At 37.4% G+C, this 24,234-nt stretch overlaps 1 protein-coding gene across 3 annotated transcripts; it reads left to right on the top strand.

Moving 5' to 3' along the window:
• The first annotated feature begins 608 nt into the window (after positions 1 to 608).
• On the top strand, positions 609 to 22,322 carry ahcyl1 (adenosylhomocysteinase-like 1). Of its 3 annotated transcripts, none has more exons than XM_060881250.1 (17): positions 610 to 1,043; positions 11,876 to 11,993; positions 12,918 to 13,061; positions 13,610 to 13,710; positions 14,617 to 14,719; positions 15,032 to 15,126; positions 15,346 to 15,452; positions 15,646 to 15,762; positions 16,603 to 16,666; positions 16,781 to 16,869; positions 18,100 to 18,170; positions 19,207 to 19,301; positions 19,669 to 19,767; positions 19,855 to 19,923; positions 20,021 to 20,099; positions 20,196 to 20,316; positions 21,079 to 22,322. In XM_060881250.1, the coding sequence occupies exons 1-17, from the start codon at positions 864 to 866 to the stop codon at positions 21,083 to 21,085; spliced, it is 1,659 nt and encodes a 552-aa protein (XP_060737233.1). In that variant the 5' UTR covers positions 610 to 863; the 3' UTR covers positions 21,086 to 22,322. The 3 variants fall into 3 exon arrangements, with proteins under 3 accessions (XP_060737234.1, XP_060737233.1, XP_060737235.1); XM_060881252.1 differs by lacking the exon at positions 610 to 1,043 and adding an exon at positions 7,649 to 7,714; XM_060881251.1 differs by lacking the exon at positions 21,079 to 22,322 and having other exon boundaries at positions 609 to 1,043; positions 20,196 to 20,320.
• The last annotated feature ends 1,912 nt before the right edge of the window (positions 22,323 to 24,234 follow it).

Below are 24,234 nucleotides of genomic sequence, written 5' to 3' on the forward strand. Positions count from 1 at the left end.
TAATAACACCTGTGTTATGGTACCTGTGGTATGGTACCTGTGGTAATAACAGCTGTGTTATGGTACCTGTGGTATGGTACCTGAGGTAATAACACCTGTGTTATGGTACCTGTGGTATGGTACCTGAGGTAATAACACCTGTGTTATGGTACCTGTGGTAATAACAGCTGTGTTATGGTACCTGTGTTATGGTACCTGAGGTAATAACACATGTGTTATGGTACCTGTGGTATGGTACCTGAGGTAATAACACCTGTGGTCTGTTCATATTAGCTGTTCTCATGTTATGGTCGGTGTGACGCCTCACAGGATGAACAGACTCTCACGCGCTGTGTTCCAAATGCTTGTTTTTATCCTCACATGGCTCCTTGAGGAATCGAAGATTCACATGAGCTTTGCACTTTGTTGACGTCACCAGAGTGCACACTTTTATATATATAGCACGGAAGATTTAGGCCGCTATTTAGGACAAAACCTAAACTGATGCTTACAGCAACGTCTTCGCTGATGGTGTGATGTAACGGAAAGCCACGCCCATCCCACGCGCTTCCTCTGCGTGCAGGTGCTTGGGTGCTTTGCCTTTAAGCCCCGCCCACAGCTGGTGCTGCCTATCGCGAGCCGGACAGAATAATCTACGTTTTCACAGCAAAATCACTCCGTGGATAAATAGATCTAGCTGTCCGTCCGTATCGACACCTTAATTCTTTTTTCTTCTTCCTACCTCTATTTCCGTGTGTTTCGCCTCTCGTTTATAACCCGTAAGGCTTAGAGGACATCACAGAAGGTTACAGTATCCGAGTCTGATACGGTGTGAAATACCGGCTGTCGCCTACATCTTATAAAGCGCGAATTAATATACTGTCATGACTGATTCCGTCGTGGACGCGAAGTCGGAGGTAAAACAGGCCAGTAAAGAGTTTAAGGAGAGTGAAAATGTGGCGGAGAAATATTCAGCTCTCACTGTGTGTAAAAAGAGCGAGCCGAGCGCCGGAGAGCTGCCCGCCGCATTCACTGCGGTCAGCACACACAAGAGCCTCAAGAAGGTAAGAACAAGCTACAGCTCAGTGTGTTCTGTAAACACTGCGGTGGATTCACTCACAACACCAATAATAACTGTTGCTGGGACTGGGAAGATTCTCAGAAACAGCAGCTAGACCCAAAACATTCAACTTTAATCCTAGTCCCTGCAACTCAGCTGTGTTTGTTTGTTTATTTGTTTGTTTACGACTATAATAAGCCCTTGATTGAAGGTAAACATCAAGGTTTAGTTCTAACAACGAATCACAGAAGTCCAGTGAACAGAAGACCTGAACATTTCATCTTCAGACTGGGTGCTTGTGATGGATTAGAGTTTAAGTTTACGTTTCTCAAAATAAAGATACTGCATGGAGGTTTTTTCATGGAAATGTTTACTGTTATGGTTTTTCTAGTTTGCTTCCTTATGAATGTCTTACACAGAACAACTTTCCAACAAGTGATTGTGAAAATTAACGCCAATATAATAATAATGCTCCATCATGAGACTGTGGGTTAGGATGCAGATTTTATAGCTTTCTTTTTACACCTTCCATAAAGTGAATTAATAAGAGTATTATTATTATTACGGATTAAGAAGTGTGTGTGTGTGTGTATATAAAATCCAACATGTTGGTGTCAGATGAGCTGCATTGAGTATTTCAGACGCTGCTGATCTCCTGGGACTTTCACACAAAACACAGAATGTTGGAAAACAGAAAACATCCTTTGAGCAGAGTGTTTGCCGGCTGAAACCCCTGGTCGATGAGAGGTGAGAGCAGAATGACCAGACTAGTTTGAGCTGAATTAAGGATGCAGTAACTTGATTAGTTAAGCACTCTTTACAACCATGGTGAGCAGAAAAGCATCTCAGAACACACAGTGCACCAAACCTTGTGCACATCGTACTAACAGCAGCCAAGAACAAGAATCTCAGGCTGTCATGGGTGCAAAGTCACTGAAACAGTACAGTTGAAGACTGGAACAAGTATTTTCCCTAATCTTCAACTGTCTAGTTCGGGTGAGTCTGTGCCCATGATGACCTCAGATTCCTGTTCATGACTGACAGGAGTGGAACCTCATCCTGAGATGCTTTTCTGCTCTCTTAACAAGAAGGCATTTCCATTCACAGGTAAGCCACTCACTCAACGTTTTTATGCACCATTCTTTGTAAACTCTAGAGACTATTGTGTGTGGAATCAGCAGTTTCTGAAATACTGAAACCGGCCCATCTGGCACTTTCAAAGTCACACAGATCACAGAGCCGTTCGGATGTCTCATTTAATATTAATCTCTTGCTGTGTATCTGCAATATCTACCATTTCTGTCATTTAGCAGACATTCTGTCATTTAACAGACACCCTTATCCAGAGTGACTTACAATTCATTTCAGTTTATACAACTGAGCAATTAAGGGTTAATTTTGTTTACTTAACCCTCAGGGGTTAAGTAAAAATGGTTTGCTTTACTCCAGGGGCCCTGCAGTGGCAGCTTGGTGGACCTGTGATTCGAACTCATGACCCTCCGAGCAGTAGTCCAACAGCTTAACCACTAGGCTACCAATCCCATACTACCCATAGCTTTGTTTTATGATTCTAATCGCCAAACCTCTTCTCCATGGGTGACTTTGCAGAAACTGAGTGTAAATGCATATTTAGTCATTGCACAATTGCCTGAGGAGTATTGCCTGAGGAGTAATTTAATATTTAAATTTTAAACGTTATATTGTGTCACTTGATCACACTATACTGAATACCAAACCTGATTTGCCTTAATATGTAACATTCTTTATCTGTAACACACTGTACAGCACACGAGTGGTTCTTCCCCAAACTGTTGCGACAAACCTGGAAGCACACCGTTGTATAAGATGTCTTTGCATACTGTAGCTTTACAATTTGCCTTCACTAACTTCAACTTCAACCCAAAGTCTTTGGGCTCGATCATGTTCAATGCCACTGTGTAAAAAGAAAGGTTCATTAAGACATGCTTTTGTAAGGTTAGCATGGAAGATCTTGAGTGACCTGCATAGAGCCCTGTCCTCAGCCCTAGAGAACACCTTTTGGGATGAAGTGGTATGCCTACAACCCTCCAAGACCTCTTTACCCACCATCAGTGCCAGACCTCACTAATGCTCTGGTGACTGAATGAACATCCCCAGCCACGCTCCAAAATCTAGTGAAAAGCTTTCCCAGAAAAGTGCAGGTCATTATGCTTGGAATGGAATGCTTGAAAAGCACATATCAGTGTGATGGTTCATTGTTCACAAACTTTTGTATATATAGTACACCTTTCTTTTTTCTTTCATATAGATAGATAGATAGATAGATAGATAGATAGATAGATAGCATACAAACTCGCAGTTTATATAAGTAAATATTACCCTGCTGGCATCTAATTAATGCAACAAGTGTCCAGAAGCTTGTGTGTGTATGTGAGTGTATGTGTGTCCACACGCACCCATGTGTCTGCGTGGGAGTAATAACTCCACTTCTTAGCTGGTTACACAACAGATCCAACAGCAGAATCCTTCAACATTCAGTGCCACATGTTTGCAGACTGAGTGAATTCATATATAATAAAGATGTTACCAACAGTCTTATAAGTTGTGACCTTTATTACACATAATGTTTCTGAATCAAGAAAGGAATAAAACATTACTTTTGTAAAGCACTTAGAAAAGCAATAAACACCCAAATCCCTCTTAGTTCTTCTTAGATCACTATCTAGATTTGTAACTTGACTTTTAGCTTTGTAATAATTAGACATATTCATTGTGCGTTTAATATAGAACTAATAGCTACCTTGTCATATATACTTTTTTTTCCACCCCTGAATAACCAGCACTAATTTACAACAGGTCTATCAAATAACATGGAGTCCAAGACTTTCTAAACCTTCAGGCAAAAAGCTTACCCATCACTGTTCTGAAAATTACAGGGGCCTTAACAAAACACACTGTTTCCTTTGTAAGCATTAGGCCTATTCCCTTTCATTACAAGATCTGAGGGAGATCATTTTTGACTTAGTATAAGCAGTATTGTTGTGATTTGGATGAGTTGAACTTCAACAAGGGTGCAGTTTTGGTAACAGAGAGAGAGAGAGAAAGAGAGAAAGAGATTGAGTGTTGCATTGAACTAAGAAATATGACACACAGATTCACATGGGAACATTTTCCCTCAAACTTCTCAGACTGAGAGTTGGAATAGGGCCATAGTCCAGCTCTACCTACTGAGATCTCATCATTGACCTTGACCTTGCTTCAGATATTCAGATATTTTCTACTGACACCAAAATCTGTGTCTTTGTTTTTTTTTGTACAGCAAGGTCAACTCAGTTTAGAGATATTAAATTAGATTTGGCTTGTCCACCTCTTCCAAAGCTAATATGTAATGTTTTCTAGGGTTGGGAACAGTAAAACAGCATTCCTCATGTTTTAACAGTATGTTTTAACAGTAAATTGTCTCTTATGATTCAAACATTTAGTCTGTAGGGCAGATATTGGATGCAATGTATTGGAATTGAATAGACCTATTATGTTTTGGGCATATGGTTTCAAATTTACAAGCTTTCTTTAAAACCTGAGGTTTACTTAGCTATTAGTGTTCTTTCACATCGTAAGTAGTCATTTGAGATGGTCTAGAGCCTGCCTCATTTCATTAATTCATGGAATTCCAGAACTGCTGAACACAGAGAAAGAAGTCTAATAACTTGTGCAGGTTTAAGAGAAAGGATGTTGACGCTTACTCATGGCATGTTTAATAGGCACATTCTAGTTATTAAAGCTGTTGTAGACATGAAACTGAGAGATGAATTGAAACGTAATCCATATTAATGAATTTAAAAAACATTCAAGGGTCAAATCAAAAGTAGTAAACAACAGACTCAGGGATGTTGGTAAGCTGGTGCTGTAGGCACAGAACCTGGGGCTGTAACAATAGAAGAAGTTCTGGCTGCCAAGGCACCAAGGGTTCCAGGTTGAAACAGGGTCAGTGAAGCAAGCCAGTGACTCTGGGAATTCACATGCCTAGAAGTCAGCAAAGCATTCAACTCAAACGCTTGTTGGTTGTGTTCCATTAGCACAGCTGAAGAAAAACATAATTCAGTCTGATCCATGAAACTGCAGAACATTGATATGAAGAGTAGAAGCTGGTAGCTCTGGGACCACCTCTGAGGTCAGCCTACAGTCAGCAGTACTCATTATATCTGAGCCTGAATTGGACTGACTAGCAGCACTGGAGCCGAACACATAACCTCCAAGAAGCAGAGGTTAAATAGAGAAACTGTAAAGCAAAAAAGAGAATGTTACCCAACTCCAAAGAGGAATTGGTGGGTCAAGGCCTTCCTCAATATAACATAACTTGTGATTCCCACATAACTGTGATTGTAGTTAATAAATAATATATAAATATTTTGAGATGTAAAACTGAATAATAAGACATTTACAAGTGCAATCCCAAAAAGGACAGATGAGTTACAAATATCATAGAAAATGACCATTTCTAATTATAACCTTATAGTAATTTCCTGGAACAAGTGTCATTTAATAGTTGTTCTAGAATAAATATTTGTTTTTTTTATGCTACAATGTACATAAACCCTCAAACCCTGTGATTGACAGGTGTTCTATCTGAGGTTTTCTCTTGCTTTGTGCCCTGTGTTTGGCTTCAGATCCCCTGCAACTCTCAACAAGTAAAACTGCATACTGAAGGTGAAGGAATGAACCTTAACTTACACAGTAACTGCTTTATCATGGTGAGGGTTGCAGTACTAAAGACAATCTCAATAACACTGTGTGCAAGACAGGAGAATTCATCCAGTGTCTGACTTCAGAGAAACTGAAAATAAGTCGGTTAGACTTTTATTAAAATCCTAACCTGTAGATGTGTTGACTCCAAGATCATGATGTAATATCCAGGGTGATATGGACACTCCATACAAGGGATCCATACACAGCAAATACTGCAAAACTTTAAAGACAGACGTGTATGAATGGAAATCTTGTTTCACTAAAACAAATGCAGCATAAAACAAACACAACAGTGCTAAAACTAATGACCCCATATATACACTAATTACATAGACTAGGATCAAGTTCACTAGCATTGGAATTATTTAGACAGCAGAAGTGTCTCAAGATACTGAATCATTATAAGTAGCACCATATAGTATGTAGATAATGAAACATAATTAATTGAAAGACAAACCTGGGTTGGGTGTGCAGGAATAAATTCACTGAATGTTATTATCAGTAAAAGATTTTATCTGCAAATGGGGCTGTTTGGGAGATTTTTTGACTCGTTAAGTCATCAGTGTTTGGGGGAAAGTTTTAAAGACTTCATTGCCACTGAAATACTTTAGATCCCTATAAAACCTCAGGGCTCCAAAGTTTTTGTTCAAGTTCTGGATGGACAAACATTTGGCAAAAATTAAATCATTAAATCATGTATGTCCACAACACCAGAGCTGTTTGCATTGTCCATTTTGTCTAGTTGTGTCTTTTGTCTATCAAATCTTCACCTTGACTATTATATTTCATGTCTCTTAACAGATTGCCTGCCTATGGTATTTGAGAATTGCTTAATGCCTGTGGTTTGTTTACCTTAATTGTTTTCAGTGAGCTGAACCTTCATCTCTGTGTCTGCCATTCATGACAGTTTAATTTAGTTCACTTTAGCTTAGATGGATTTTAAGAGGCAGCAGAGCATGAAAGCCTGAGAGAAGATGTTCTTATAGCCTAGCATTAATGACCCTGATGCTGCAGGCACCTTTTTGCACTCACTTGCAGGAAAAACTAAATGCCATGTAGTCCACGGCGTGAGTCTATGCAAATCCCCAGATTAGACTGATTCAATAGACGTTGTGCTTTCTACCTGCTGTAGCACTTTATGTCCGAGTGCATTGTACAGAGCCTATAACACAACACAACAACATGTTTTTGTGGCTGCCACAAGGACATTTCTATATTTCATAATCATATCACTTGTTATATCACCTTTTATGTATTTTCCAACTATGGTTTCTACATTGAAAGCCCAAGGTATGGAATTATGGGATATGGCTGAATGCAAAAACAGTAGCAGATATTAACAAGGCACAGTAACTAACTCAGGAGCATTTGCTCAACATGACCTTGGCTCTCTGCTAGTGCATCGTTAGCTTCTGTCTTTACACCAAGGAGCCTGGGAATTTGAAATAACTCTACAGTGGGTCAGGCCTGTTTAAAAAAAAAAAATTGAGTTGCGTGTATATGTGTGCAATCCAAATGAAATGCTTTATGAGCAACAAGGTTTATTTGCCCCTGATTCCTTTTTTATTATCTGCTCAGCAGGAGAGGTTTGAGGTTTAATATAATATAAGTCACTCAACTGCCACAAACTGACATACCTAGAATTTGCATAGTGGAAGTGGACCAGAGTATAACCACAGCAGGTAAGTGAGAGATGGTATGTTTGTGGTTTTGTATTTGTGGTTTTGTGTGTGGGAAATGATTGCAGAGTGGAAAAGAGTGCACTCGATTCAGGAATGGTATATACTTATCCCTCATTTCCCACAGATATTTTAGTCATAAAGATCACTGTCCTCAGGAACCTCCCCCTGTGGGAACGTCATGTTTATATATATTGTTAAAACTATACAAGAGTGAGTACAGGAGTTAGACCTTGCGGCAGGGAACATGGATGACTGTGATCATATGCAGGTATGTGTTGATATCTTGTGCTGCATCTCTGAAATGCAACTAGAATGCAAAGTTATTTCTAGTTATTTAGAAATGAGGCATTTAGTGCACCACAATTAATTATTAGGAACTTTGGTCCACTAACTTGTACAGACATCGAATAAGACCGGGCTCGTTGAATCAGCCGAACCTAATTAGATTTTCAGTTTCCTTGAAATGAGATTTTCCTCATCAGCTGAGTTATACAGTTGTACGTTTAATGAGCAGGTTTTATTACCACCCAGTGACAGTACATTTATCACATGCCTCTTCCTTGTCAAACTATTGTTTTACGCTAATCTCGATTAATGAAGCTTGATAAAATTCCCTAAATGAACATCATTTTAATTTGGTCATTTATTGTGACTGTTTTTCCTTCATTAGTACAACTTTCTTTTCTTTAAGCATGGGAACACCAGACTTCAACCCAAAGTCATGGATTTCATTTGTTAAGTATGAAATATTAAGCCTTAAGCTGCATGTTATGTCAACTTTGCACAAAATTACCTACAGTTTTGACTCAAAACACCTCTAGCTTTCTCTTGTTTTTATCCTCATGACTAAACCAACCATGGAATTAAAAATATTTACACATATTTATGTACTGTTACTGGGATTTTAGACTATTTTAGTCCATTTCTTCCTTTTCCTTCTCCGAAAACATGGAAGCCAAATTTTTACCTCTATTTAGTCATGTTTCATGTCTGAAGGCTTTCTTTTCAACTTCTTGTCCGCACATTTCTCTGAATCGGAAAAATCACCATACTTTTATGCAGAACTACAATTGTTTATAGTAGAGATACAACATTCGATTAGATAAGGACCGCTGGTTCAGGAAAAGCACACGCATTCACATTTACATGCAGTCATGTAAAGGTCACAGATCTCCAACATGAACTGAAATACTGATCATGGCTGTGTACATGGTGGTGTAAATTTGGTTGCCACAAATGCCACAAAGGTGATATATGGTTAATGCCATTAATGTCAATTTTTTTTTTTTTTTAATGATCAGCATTATGGATGCATGCCCCATGATATCAAGATGACGATGTCTCACTCTCAAGTGATAGCTTCATGTACAATTATCTTTGTTATGTAACCATCAGCTCTTATATTTCATCTTTTTTTTTTTTCAACTGTCTTTTATAGATCGAACATTCAGTTATGACTCCATAACAGCTCAGACATGTGGTTGGAATCGATTTTTTGTATTTATTTTTTTTACTTCACAATGCCCTTTACAGCCGTTCATCTGTTTGTTAATTTGTTTGTCTGTTCATTCCTTCGTTCTTTCATTATCAGTAACCACATCCCCCTGGTCAGGATTTCTGTAGCACTGTAGTAGTAACCCTGAAGAAATTCACATGGAGACAAGGAGAATGTAAATTGTGGCACAGAGTATAACCCAAGCTCAGCACCATGATTAACTTCTTATTATGATGAATCACATGTGTTAGAAAAGTTTGAATCTAAACAGGTATAAATTCCTGCCCAGGACCGACAGTCAAGAAATCATAGTTCAGTAATATGTGAACTTTACACTGCAGTGTATTGCTTTTCCTGTCTCAACTCCTTCCCTCTCTTTTAGATATTGGTGTACAAAAGGTACTTCTATAAATGAACAGCCCTACACCTACAGAGTATATACAGTAAGCAATATATACCAGGCAAGATCCACTTCAATTCTAATAATATCCCTATTTGATTGTATGAGATGAATAAATGATCACTAATGACTAATATATGAATAAGAACACTTAAAATTCTAAACACTGAGATTTTCACACTAGTCTTGTCAGTTTCATTTGTGTGTCTGGGATGCCAGTGAATGTTCTGCACTCAGCAATGGACATTTTGGTTCCTATCCATATTTTCTAGTTAGAACAAAGCAGCAGACTTTCAGGAGCTGCTCGTCCAGTTTTCTTACAACAAACTTTAACTTAAATGGCATTTTCCATTTTACTCTTCTGCTGACTCTTGTTGTATTTGTTTGAAGTCAGAAATGGGTTGTTCGATTTCATTCATTCAGACTTGATTGTATGTCTTTAGTAAAGCTTTCTCATCTCTGGTTGCAAGTTTAGCATCAAAGACTGCTTGAATGTTTTCTCTTTTTTTTTTTTTTTTTTACAAAACCTGTGTAATTCCATGGCAGGCCAAAATCGTGTATGCTTGTATGTTTGCACGTTTGTTTGTAGTAGGCTTGCATATTTAGTTTGAGGCTTTCAGTTCTGCTTTTTGGTTTGCTTCCTGAAGCCGTAGTTTCTTTGGCTAAGACAAGATGTATCCTTCCTTGTAAAACTCCATCCTCAAGAGTGGATGAGCCGTTAGTAAACAAGCTTAAATAAGGATCTCTTTGTAGTATGTTCCCAGGTTTGTCACACTCCACACACTCATGGTCATCAGGCATCATCATCAATTAGAGACTGGAAACAGTGGCTTTTTCAGTGCTGATGCCCAGTTCCCCATCTGTTGTAGTTACTTGTGAAACTCTGTTCAGCTGCACAGGGGCATTTCACAACTAGCTTTTTGTTTAGTGCTAGACCAGGGACTAACTTCACACCCCAGTAAATTATTTGTAAATATTAAAGATAGACGCCGAAGCCTGAAGCTACTTGGGCAGTTTTGCTGAGTGATAACACACAGGTCTTTTACTTAGCTTAATGTTCTTGGGTCAACATTGCTGTCATGCAGCCATTACAATTGTGTGACCAATTTGAATAATTAAATTTGAGGTGGGTTGTTTATGGACAAATATATTTTTGCATGCATTGCATGCTTTTTCCCAGAAGAGGTATGGACTTTCTGCACCTTCATTATGTTCCTGTTTTTTTCAAGGGTGCCTGCAATTTTTTTCATGATTGGTTCCAGTTGGGACTAAATATATTGCCTAAATTTTAATTGCCATTTCCCCAAAGCAATAGCATTGCTGTAAGCTGACACTTGCTTTGGATGCAGTCTTTCTGAATCACCAGCTTCCTGGAGCTTTTCTGGACATGAAGTGTTTCTATTTGTTATTTGCAAAGCTCCTCCCTATGAATGTCCTGGAGAGATGAATCAATTTTGTTTCAGTTGTGGACATGACTTATTCAGGAGTGCTCCATCTCTCTCTCCTGGATCTCAAACTACTGCTTTAACCACTTCTGTTGCATTCAGCAATGTAGACATTTGTTCACTTTTCTTTTATTGCAAAAATTCCTCAATTTAAACTTCATGTCCTCTATGTTTCATGTCCTCTTTTAAAAGTGTCTGCTGATAATGTCTGACTTCTGCTTGCCTTTGACAAAGCATTTTGTTCACTATGATCAGTTGCTCTCTGACTTTGGTTCTAGAGTTCAAAGCAAAATCTTACAAAAGAAGCGCAAGGATTGTGATAGTAAGACAGGTACAAAATAGAAAACAGCATTAAATTAATTCACGTAGCACTTTCACATAGGAGTGTTAATCCCAAACGAATGCAACTGCAGATGTCGGCAAAATATCAACTATTGCTAGCAGTGACGCCAGTTGTGTACAGAGATTTAATTATTTACTGAAGTTATTTGAGTGATTGGGTTACCTGGATTTTGGACCCATGTCTTTTCTTTGGTTGGCTCGACAATTGTTAGATTTTGGTGTATAAAGAACAATGTGCAAGAACTGACTTGCAAACAGCTGGTAAGAGTCACAGTTCCTAAAACTCAGATGAACTATGTATTTATTTGCACCTGACTTAATGCTTACAGAGTACAGGCAGATGGGTACAGGTAGCCCAGTGAAGTATAAACATTTAGAAAAACATCTAGCGAGGCCCTCAGGTATATATGTATACAAAATGGATCTGTATGCGGTAATCCTTGCTCACAGCATAGACTGTTTAAAACACTTATAGGAACTGAAACAACTGGCTCATGCTACCCAATAATACCCATATTTTGCACTTTTGCCACGCAATGCGAACCATTACAATACATGGAACACATAGCACTCAGGTTTCAGGGTCATGTTTTCACCACTGTATACTAAACTCTACCTAGTAGTTCATTTAGATGCTGTTACTGAATAACTCTAGCTGTGGTACTTTTAAAATAATGACCCTTTTGTCACTTGTTAATAGGATCAATTGACCATTGATTAACTTGGCAATACTTTTTGACCCTGCAGCAGATTCAGTTCGCCAACCAAGAGGATAAGCAGGAATTCAGCAAGTTCCCAACAAAGACGGGCCGCCGGTCCCTGTCTCGCTCCATCTCCCAGTCATCCACTGACAGCTACAGCTCTGGTGTTAACACACTCACATATCTAACTGCAAATTAACTGCCACTAAATTATATAAAACTGTGTTTTCCAATCCAAAGTCTAGGCACTATAAAATTTTGCTCTTTTCAAGCACCAAGTTTACCTGATTAAGTGGCAGTTCTGTTCATGTGTAGTGATCAAATGATATGAGATTAGATCCCAGAACTACAGAAAACCACTGTTGGGGCTTTAGTTACTCCAAGGGCACCTTTATTGCTTACTCTGTGCTCTGATTTGAGCTTCCTTCCAAGTTGGCACCTGCTTATCTTTAGTTATTTGTTTCTTTCCAAGTTGGGATCTGCAGAATGACTTGATCAAAAAAAGTATGTTTGATTAAACAAGTTGCTTTAAACAAGTTTGCTTTATTTTTCCTTTGAAAGCCTGGATAGAGCAAAATCATAGACATTTATGACAACTGGATTGTGAACACTAACACAATGTAAAATATATAAGGGAATAGTTATGTAAAATATATAAGGGAATGTGAGATAAAGCGTAATGCTTGGATTATATACTACTTATATATCGATTATCATTGAAGTTGTTTTAAATGTTAAAGCAGTCACTGTTAGGCTGTGGCTTAATTAGTAATTAAGTCTGACAAGAGTAGATTTGCTAAAGGAATTAAATAGAATTTTATGTATATTAATGAGGTATTAAAAACAAAGCTAATTCTTAAACATTATACATTTTTATGATAGTGTATACAGTGTACATTATTTTTTAGAATATAAACATTAAACTAATTAAAAGTCTTGCTTCAAAATGTAGGATTATAGATAGATAGATAGATAGATAGATAGATAGATAGATAGATAGATAGATAGATAGATCGATCCTTTATCTGTCTTAAAAAATGATGTTGCTATGACTGCTGACATTTTGTCCCTGTGCACTGATCCCGTAGCTGCCTCGTACACCGACAGCTCAGACGATGAAACAACTCCTCGAGAAAAAACTCAGCTCAACTCCAAAGGTAGCAGTGACTTCTGTGTCAAAAACATAAAGCAGGCCGAGTTTGGCCGAAGGGAGATAGAGATTGCAGAGCAAGGTGAGTCTGTCTCTTGTATCCCACATAATAGTTCTAATAGTCTCTAAAAATTGCACTGCATATACAACACACATACTGGTCTGTTTATAATTAAATTGTCAGAATAAATTATTGTCATTATCTATTAATAAAGAATAAACATGGGTTGTTATATCTATATGTTACATTTCAGAGTCTGCACTGTACTGAGAATCAATGATAATACCTTAGTAACTGTGAGGAACATGGAATAAAGCTAAGAAATTTGTATTGTACTTCTAATTATAGTGACGTATTGTGCTCTCCTGTTGACCCGCCAGGACCGTTTAACAGCTGCTCATGGCAGCAGTATTTAGTTGTACTTATTGTTTAGCTCCCTGTCTCCATACATGTGTTTAGAACATGAATTTCTCTTTTAAAGCTTAAATAAGAAACACTTCTACATGTGGACAAGTGAGCAGTAAGCAGGACAAAGGAGTCAAGTTATTTGAATTACGTAGTCTATGACTTATTGCAGTCTGATCCTATGTCTCATCATAAAACCCATGGGTCTGTCTCATTTTTCACAGACATGTCTGCTCTGATCTCATTGAGAAAGAGGGCTCAAGGAGAGAAGCCTTTAGCCGGGGCCAAAGTGGTCGGCTGCACCCACATCACCGCGCAGACAGCCGTATGTTCTGCTTAGCTGCTTCTGCAAAGAGCCCTCTTAGCTTAAGTCTACTTCTTCATTCAAAAATGTTAAATGAAAATTTGTTTGCAGTGTTGAGGAAGCTATTTTGAAAATTAATATATGTTTAAACTGGCTATACACTGTGATTTTTGACTTGATTGTCCTGTCAGAAATTCTTTATTAAAATTATGACTGATGCTTCTAATTATAATACGATGCTTGCCTTAAAGCCCCAATGGAATGGCAGTGTAGGAGTAAGCAAATCTCATGGGACAGTTACAAATACAATAGAGGCCATAAAGAAAATAAACAAAGCATGCTAAGGACGGAAAACTGTCCTTATGGATTCAAAGCTCCATTTTCAGCCTCAAGCCAGCTTGAAGCTGATTGATGATATAAGCAGATGTAGTCATTTTTCTTAATCAGTTTGACATGAAGAACATAATCACATAGTTTTTTGAAGACCTGTCCTAAGATTTTACTAATCCTAAAAAGCTGCAGAAATTCCACAGTCATAAGCCAGCTTTAAAGTAGCTAAGCTGCGGCCAGAACATTATTTTGATAAAATAGCTATGCTCTAAGCTACAGTGAATTTATTTTTTTTTATTGTGCAAAATTTAATTTACATGCTTTGTTATGGGTAACAAGGGTACAGTAGTTTTCTATTTTAACCCACTGAGTAAGTTGCCTCTAAAACAATAATCATCAAAAACAGTTTGGGGAAATACCTAACTAGTTAGTTTTGCCTGTAAAAGTAGAAAAGTAGCTTGTTACTGTGGCATCAGTAATTCTAGCTACTCCTCAGAACATTTTATTTCATTAGGCCCCAATTTACATGGATGGATGTATGGAAGGCATGGATATTCTGTGAATGTCTCCTAATTAGCTTTTATGTGATTTGTTCAGGTCCTGATTGAGACGTTGGTGGCTCTAGGTGCTCAGTGTCGTTGGGCTGCATGCAATATCTATTCTACTCAGAATGAGGTGGCTGCTGCCTTGGCAGAAATAGGTAAGGCCTACTTTATACTTCCCTGTAGAGTTAATGTGCATGCAGTAGAGCAAAGTAAACATTAAATTTTACCGTGCTTTGTCTCCATGTGACCAGAATTTGACCACCACTGCACTAAAACCTTTAAGTCTATTATGCCTATACATCCATTTAAGCACCTATCACATGGAATGCATGTGATGGCCTGAGCTGTGTGGGTCGCACCTACTTAGATTTAAAAACATTTTTGGATGCTTTATAATAAGGTTGTTGTGTAGCCAACTTTATATGTTTGAGGTAAACCTGTTTAAATATTGTGCCTTCTTTTAATAGGAGTGGCTGTATTTGCCTGGAAAGGAGAGTCTGAGGATGATTTCTGGTGGTGTATTGATCGCTGTGTCAACACAGAAGGCTGGCAGGCAAACATGGTACACGGTTCTTTTGCTTTGACCAGTCAGAACATTTCTTAATGTGCCGAATGCCTTATATTGAACTGCAGAGATTTGCAGGTTCAGAGATTTGAACGAGTTATTTTTCTTAATATTATTATTGATAGCACCCAGTGATAGTGATTAGTATTTTTAGGATTTTTTAGGACTGAATGCTGATGTTTTGACTGATTGCATAAATGGTTGTTGTGCTAACAGATCTTGGATGATGGTGGTGACCTCACACACTGGGTATATAAAAAGTACCCCAGTGTGTTTAAGAAGATTCAAGGAATTGTGGAGGAGAGCGTCACTGGAGTTCATAGGTGAACATTTACTCAATAACATATTGCATAGCAGCCTAGGAAAATCCTTACATTATACCCAGTATATCATTTTTAGAACTAAAAAAAATTCTGAGCTGAAATATGTGATACATTCTCCTTTGAATGTCTGTCAAAAGCAACAGATTATATTCACCATTCACCATGCTTTGCTATGAACCATTCATGTTTTCAGACTTTACCAACTCTCTAAAGCTGGAAAACTGTGTGTTCCTGCCATGAACGTCAATGATTCTGTAACCAAGCAGAAGTTTGACAACCTTTACTGTTGCAGGGAGTCCATCTTGGATGGGTAAGGCCAAATTTCTACAAATTAAGACCAATTACCTGGATAGTCATCTCAACATTTTTGTCACCAGGGAATATTTTATCTTCAATTAATATATGAAACCATCTCATTACAGATATATTTTATGAAATATTCTAATATTAGGCATATTACAATATCCTAGCTATTTTTTGGAGCCAAAGAGCTTTTCATTTATTAACTTTCCAACTGACAGAACATATGAGATCCAAGTTGACATTTATATGCAGACATGTTTTTCATCTCAAGTGACCTCTTAAATAAAGTAATCAGCACAATTACAAGTATTTGTATTAACTTAGAGAGAAAACGCATTATATTATTACTCACTGTACCTTTGTATCTAATGTGCAACCAATGTGCACTACTTCCCCACTAAGTACATTTACATTTACATTTGTGTTATTAAACATTATTCAGAGCCTCATACATAAATGTACCACAGTGCTGCATAGTTGTTTATTTGAGCTCAAAATGTATTTGTTCAGATTTTATACTGCATGCAAATTCAAAATGTTTAACGAACCACAGAGGCCAAGTGACCCTTTTTATACAGGCTGCTAGGTAATTTGTAATGTACAAATTGTTTCTCTAATGGAGGGTCATGGGTTTCCAAAGTAATCACAGGTCAGTGTTGTCAGAATTTATTCTGATTTCTCCTTTACTGCTGCCTCCTACAAGTGTTCAGTATAGGATAAAGTATAATAAAACTAAGGGAGTGATGTTAGGCACATCATCAGTGCATCATTTCTTTCCGTCACATTGTTGTGTCTCTGCTCTGACAGCACAGCACATCATCGGTATCTGTATTTTCTCTATTTTTAGTCTTAAAAGAACTACAGATGTGATGTTTGGAGGGAAGCAGGTGGTGGTTTGTGGTTATGGGGAGGTGAGTCAACACCAGCTCATTTTAAGACACATTGCAAAAGCACTTCCCTTCTTGAATCTTGGCTATCTGTATGTTATAGTATATTTTTAAATATGCACCATTTTCTGTGTGTAGGTGGGCAAAGGTTGCTGCTCTGCTCTGAAAGCTCTGGGAGCCATTGTTTGTATAACAGAGATAGACCCTATCTGTGCTCTCCAGGCCTGGTGAGATACATAGTGTTTTTCTTTTGATATTTTTTAAAATTTGAATTTCAATCTTGGTTTTGTTACCTCCTGCATGAAGTAAACACAAGGATTGCATGTCAGTTGTGGTATAAAAATTGGAACCAGGAACAAAAGGCCTAGCTTTCATCACTGTGTTAGCCATGTATAGTAAAATAGCAGTTGTCAAGAGACCTAAAGCAACATTTAAAGAGCTGTAGGAATATCTGACAAGTAATGATCACTCATAAGCAAAACAAAACAAACAAAAAACACATACAATGCCTTAAAATATGTTATGGCCTGATGAGTCCAAGACAGATCTTTGGAGAATTATCCTTAAAGATATGTTTGGTGCAAAAACAAGGCGGCTTATAGCCATAGTGAAGCATGGTGGTGGCAGAATCATGCTATGGACTTCTGAAGTTCGAGAAAATATTCAGCTTTCAGCACAATAATGACCCAAATCTCATATTCAAGTCAAGACTTCAGAAGAAGGAGATGAAGGTTCTGGCATTCTCCAGTCAGAGCCTAGGTCTAAATCCTATTGAACAACTTGATCCCCTTGTATGTGTAGATGTAGATGTATTTTGCCAGGAGAGGAATAACTTGCCAGATCAAGACGAGTTATTGCCAAATCAGTTGCTTTTTTTTAAACATTTCTATTTGTTTTTCACTGTTGGTTCTTCTATCAACATAACAGTGAAAAAACAATCTGACTGTCAGGACTCAGCCCGGCCTTTTGGCCATGTGCCTTTGTTTACGTTCCTCGTCACGTGTCTGCCCCACCTTCGTCTTCCCCTCCCTGTCTCCACACCTGTTCCTAATCGTGTCTCATTGTCTTTGGTATTTAACTGTGCCGCACGGAATCTACTGTTGTCTTGTCCTGTCTCTAGTCTGTGTCATGTTTTGTGTACTTCTGTTATTAAACCCTGTTTATTTGTCTATCCTGCATCTGGGTCCGTTTTTTCCCGTGTTCCTGACACTGACAGAATGTATCTTTGTTTAAATTTTTTTTTCACATCAGAAAAAAACGCATATCGACTTAAGTTTATCATGCATGACATTTATATGTTTTATATATTCAGATTTTACCTGTCAAAGGAATTTATATTGTTTGCTTGCACATGATCTTGTCTGTTGCTAAATGTATTATTAGTATGTATAACATATGTGCTGCTGCTATATAATACATAAAGGCAAATATTAATCTAACACGATGTTACCTTACAGCATGGATGGCTTTAAGGTCGTCAAGCTGAATGAAGTTGTGCGTCAAATGGACATGGTGATTACATGCACAGGTAGTTAACAGCTCATGTGTTTTTCCATGTTCCCCTGCAACATCCAGTTCTGTTGTCTCTTGTGATTTGCAACTTTAATCAGAGCTCAATCATAGCACCCAGTGTTGTTGTTTCCAGCCTTTCAAGAGTGCTTGCTGACTCTAGTGTTTGATTAAACTGTCTAGGGAAAACTCGTGATTGCATTCAGGGTCATGAGCTGTAAAAGGTGAAGAGAGGTGACTGCCATTTGTACTTTTAGAGTGCATCAATTGTGTAGGCTATATGAGAAAGGAAGCACGTATTCATGTATGTTGTGCATGTATACAAAGGCAGATCTTCCATGTACCAGCTGTTCAGCAAATCTTAATCTTCATAAAGTTCTCATTCTCCATACGTCTCTATACATTTCAAATTCTGCTGAAATGCTAAGGATCTCTTTTGTGTGAGCAATGATAATGAACTTGATGTTGTTTGACAGATATAAGCCAGTGATCCACTGGTTTGGTCACATTTCTGTTGAAAGCTCCATGAAGTGCTGTTATTGCAGTAGTGCACAAGTGGATAAAATTTGTACTGCAACAAAGAGAAGTGTCAGTAGTAGGCAACTGTGTCATGATTTATGTTGACCCATGCTCCGGGGAGGAGTATCAGGAACACAGCTTAATGGCAGAGTTGCCAAAGTTGCAGTTTTAAAGCCATTTTGGGCGAGTTTAAAAATATTCCCATCCACCAAGGTCTTGCTGGTGAGAACAGTCACCTTTTGCTCTTGAACAAAGGTACATTAATCTAAAATGACTCAAAAACAAACTGGGTGACCTGTTATGACATACTAAAATACTGTTATGCGGTTACTGCGAAAATTCACCAGATTGTAGCCTATGGCTTATGTGAACTGTGATAGCCTCTCACCTCAATTTATTTTGAGGTTATATTGTTGTTAATGTTGTCCCACCATCCCCAAAAAAGTTATGGTCACAATCCACTGCTACTTTTAGCTGCACTTAAAAGATTTACAATATTGTTTCCTCAGTTGGGTTCATGACATTTGTTTCTGCAGGGAATAAAAATGTGGTAACCCGTGAGCAGCTGGATCGTATGAAGAATGGCTGCATTGTGTGCAATATGGGCCACTCGAACACAGAGATTGATGTGGTGAGTTATATTGCATTTTGCACCTGCACGCTTCCATATGTCATATTTTTTTCTTTGTTATACCGGGTCCAGAAGATATCCAATGCCTGTTGTTGTTCACCTGAATTATACCGAACAATATATAGCAAGGCTCTTTCCAAGTTAATCCTATGTGTGTGTGTGTGTGTGTGTCTGTGTATGTGTATGTGTGTCTGTGTATGTGTGTCTGTGTGTGTGTCTCTCTGTGTGTCTGTGTGTGTGTGTGTCTCTGTGTGTGTGCGTGTCTCTCTCTGTGTCTCTGTGTGTGTGTGTGTCTCTGTGTGTCTCTCTGTGTGTGTGTGTCTCTCTCTGTGTGTCTCTCTGTGTGTCTCTCTGTGATTTTCTCTAGGCAAGTCTCAGGACCCCGGAGTTGACGTGGGAAAGAGTGCGCTCTCAGGTGGACCATGTCATCTGGCCTGATGGGAAAAGAGTCATCCTGCTGGCAGAAGTGCTTCATCATTTCTCTTTTATCTTTTAGTAATGTACCAGAAATGTCATGAAATGATGGAAATGGCTCATTATATTCTGCTTTTAGGGGCGCCTTCTGAACTTGAGCTGCTCCACTGTGCCCTCATTTGTGCTTTCCATCACAGCCACAACACAGGTTTCATATTTTTTATGAATGCTAGTAACAACATAAAACAATTAAAAGATATTGACTGATTAAATATCGATTTTGTTTTTATATCTGTATATTTCAGGCCCTTGCACTAATAGAGCTGTACAATGCACCAGAAGGCCGCTACAGACAGGACGTTTACCTGCTGCCCAAAAAGATGGGTAAAGCCAGCATTACTGGGCAAGCTTTATTATAATATTTAAACTGTGAAACATATATAAAATAATGAAGTGTGTTTTTGTACTTCATACTTTCAGATGAGTATGTGGCTAGTTTGCATCTGCCCAACTTTGATGCTCACCTTACAGAACTGTCAGATGAACAGGCCAAGTATATGGGCCTTAATAAGAATGGACCTTTTAAACCAAACTACTACAGGTAACAGCATGAATCTCACTAATACAACACAAACAATTCAACATTCTTACTACTGTTCAGTGTAATTACTAGATTATTACATGGAAAGCAGTAATAGGAAAAACATGTATTTGTCTCCCCCTACTGTTTTTAAAAATATATATTTAGTTTTTTAAATAATCCATGACAAAAATGTGGGTCCAGATACATAAAATTCGGACAACAGTTACCTTTAAAATGCTTAACCAGTAATAATTAGTTCATGGCTAAAATAATTAAGTAGTAATAGTGCTTTTCTTGCAGTGCTTCATGGGACCATATACTCCAAACAGTTGAAAAAGGGAGAATAAATACATATTTCTTTCATAAATCTTTTAGACAAGCTATGTTGTCCGTTCTATAATCAAACCAGACACGGTAAATATAATAAAAATGATGTAAATACAGTCTGTGAAAACTCTCCCCTGTCTGATCTGCTAGCTTTAGTTCTGTAGTTTCTGGCCTGAGAAGCTTATTTCTGCTATATGTTATGCATAACCTCATGTGATTGGGTTCGACATGACATAACAGTGAATTTGCTAAAGGATCTGAGATGGAAAAAAAAAAAGACTAACGTAGCTGAATTACAGGGTTTTTCATATGTTTTGACCTATAACTTTTAATTTTTATTTTTTTTTAATTTTGAAATTCATCATATTAAACTATATACAGCACCAGAGTACAATAATAATAATAATAATAATAATAATAATAATAATAATAATAATGTGTTTACATCTGCAGATATTAGTTTGTATGAGACACAAAGACCTTCATCAGGGATGAAGAGACCTGCATTATTCAAGCCAAGAGATTTATTTTCTATTTACTGTCCATTTCTAACAGAAAAGCTTGATTTTATGTGAATGTTCTCATAGTGTCTTAGACACTTAATAATCGATTCTCATATCTATATGTATACCTATAATTGTGCTCTTATAGCACTGCATTAGTGTAACTTATTCTGTATGAATTTATTATCTTTAAATCACATTATAAAAGGACCATATATTTTAAATTGTGCCATGTATGGGTAGTGGTGAAGTTTTAATGGGAGCATGTTTCGGGGAATTATCCTATTTTTCACTTTATTGTCATTCCATTACTTATATTATTACATGTGTTCTATAACTAATCTTTATGCTAACAGAAAACCAAAAAAAAAAAAAAAAATAAAAATTAATGTCACACACTGAACCCATTATCCATAATTATGAATGATCTACCTGATATAATGCATTTTGTGGGTGTAATAATTACATATAAGCTTTAGGTATAAGATTATTTTTTTCTTTTAATTTTCAAATAATTGCTTCTCTAGCACTTCATTTAATTTATCCTTTTCATATGCAAACAATTTACAGTTGTTTTTTTTTCCCCAAATAATATTTTTAAAAACATTACATGAGAGTTTTACAGAATGATTTCAGGCCTACTTTGTCTTTGTTATATATGCTATGGTATGTATATTACTCCCAAGGGCTAGAGTGCTCAGATACTGTATACTTGTTATACACAGAGGGGGTATCAGAACAGTATATAATCTGCATGGCATTTATACCACTTCCACCAACTTTTTCAGTAATATTTGGTGGCCTTTGACAAACTTATTTTTTTCCCCCTAATTACACTAACTCAGTCTGAGTTATATATAATAGTAACAATTAATTACTATTAGTCATAATGTCTAAGAGTCATAATGTTTTATGCGATATATAGAAATCAACCAGGCAAGTGCTTATTTTAATGTTGATTTCTACTATTTTTAGGTAAAGAATATGAAATTTTACTAGCAGATATTTTGCAACACACACACACACACACACACACACACACACACACAAATTAATATATTAAAAAACAAAACAAATATCACTGTGATTGAGTAGACCTGCATATTTATCTACTAGTTATGTGTTGACATGATTCTGTTTTATTAAATAACATACCCTGTCTTATTTATCATTAAATGTTTATTCTGTTCCAAATCTGAATCTTGTCATTTCTGGTCTTTGTTTATATTACTGTTTACTATTTGATGATCATTTGTAATAAGAGAGTTGATTTTAAGTGAATATTTTTCATATTCATATAAATAACATTATGTCGTACAATGAATCAATGACATTTTTGCAGATTTTTCACGACTTGGCAGCACAATGTAAAATGAAAGCCTATCACTAGGATACGAAAATGTCATAACAAAACACAGTGGATGGAGTGATTACTGTTTTGAATCATTAATGAGCCTGCTGCAGCTGCTGTTGCTTATGGGTTCATTAAAGGCTGAAGATTGGAGAAAAGCATCCTGATCCTTATCTGGGTGGAGAAGGCTTTGGCCACCACATGGTCAACCATTTTGTGGAGGAAGAGAAAGCATAACAGTAATAGCCTGCTACAGAGCAAAGAGAATTTATACTTGCATCACTGCTTCAAAAAAAATGCCATGATAAACAGATTCATGATACTGTTTTGCTGGGTAGCTTCACAACAAACCCCAAGATCCAGAAACTTCTGTATGTCTACCTCAGCAGAGACAAGAACATCAGCTCAGGTAATGCCATGGCCAATGGAACACTAAAGAAACTTGAAAAGCGCAGGACTTGCTGTTGGTGACTATCTGCCAATGAGGCCATTGAGACTGCTAGGGGAGTTAACAGCAAGCACACCACAACCATCTCCACCAAACACCTCTACATCTAGATTTCTGCACCTATTGTACTAAACCAGCCAGGTGTATTGATCTAGTTCTGTAAAGGTGAGGAAGCAATGACCATAGTTAACAACTTCAGCAAGTTTGTATTTACAGATTATTCCCCAAAACTGTATTCTGTACCTGACTGAAGTGTCCTTTGATACTGATGGACAAGAACATAGGCGAAGAGAACAATATCACAGTCATCAATAATAAGGGCCATTTGAGCAAAAAAAGCAATTGAGAGAATAATACAGATCCAGAAAGATGGCAGCAACTGGAGAGGTGGACAAATAAGGATAAGATGCCAAGAGAGAAAATTGATCTCAGGTCAAAACTGGAAACCTATGTTTTTAAATATTCAGAACAGCTTTAAGAATGACGAGCTACATGGAATGGTTATTAATTGGTTGGAGATCAATCAGCTGGCTGAGAAAGAAAAGAGTAAGCACCACCAGAAAGAACTTGAAAGTTCCCCAGGACATAGTGCCTTCTAAGGGAAATTGTGGAGCCAGAGTATACTTCAGGATCAATGGTTTTCTCCCAGTGTCCTTTGCTGTGTGCATGGTACCCTGTGATGGACTGGCATTGCCCCTGACCTACTGCCCGTGTTCCAGTATCCACTGTATCCCTGGTTTACTGAATAATTGGATTTCATTATTTAAATTAAATGGATTAATTTAGAGGATAACAATGTCGAATTAAAATTCAAAGACAACAGAAATGTCCCATATATATCATATGTAGGTTGATTCCCACAAACAAACCAAACTAAACAAACCAAACAAACTAAAATGAAAACAGAACTAATCCTAAATGTGTGCACTAGATGGCACTGTAGGTCAATTTAGACATCTTTAGAGACAAATCAGTGAACCATAATTCTCTATTTCAGTAGAAATACTAGATTTGTTGCATGATTCTATTTTAAGGGGCGCCAAATATTGTTATTCTCTCCCTCTTTCTATCTATAATTCCATCTTTGTAAGAATCCCCATCAGCATATCAACGTTTTTGTAAGCTGTCTAAGATTGCATAAAAACTCTACAAAAAAAAATCTACATTAAATTTACAAAAACTCCTCAGATCCCTTTCCTATGTATCTGTTTCCTTTGTTTTTCATGTTCATTTACATTGCATTTTTTTTTCTTGGTTTAATTAAATCTGATTTCATTTGCAGGATCTTTTGCATGGCGCCATGGCCC

The sequence above is a fragment of the Tachysurus vachellii genome, chromosome 11 (assembly GCF_030014155.1).
Source record: "Tachysurus vachellii isolate PV-2020 chromosome 11, HZAU_Pvac_v1, whole genome shotgun sequence".
NCBI classification, from domain to species: Eukaryota; Metazoa; Chordata; class Actinopteri; order Siluriformes; family Bagridae; genus Tachysurus; species Tachysurus vachellii.

Coding starts and splice junctions, on each gene's coding strand:
- ahcyl1 (XM_060881250.1), top strand. CDS start 864: ATGACTGATTCCGTCGTGGACGCGAAGTCGGAGGTAAAACAGGCCAGT. Junction 11,994..12,917: donor CACTGACAGCTACAGCTCTG/GTGTTAACACAC, acceptor CTGATCCCGTAG/CTGCCTCGTACACCGACAGC. Junction 19,924..20,020: donor CCATCACAGCCACAACACAG/GTTTCATATTTT, acceptor TGTATATTTCAG/GCCCTTGCACTAATAGAGCT.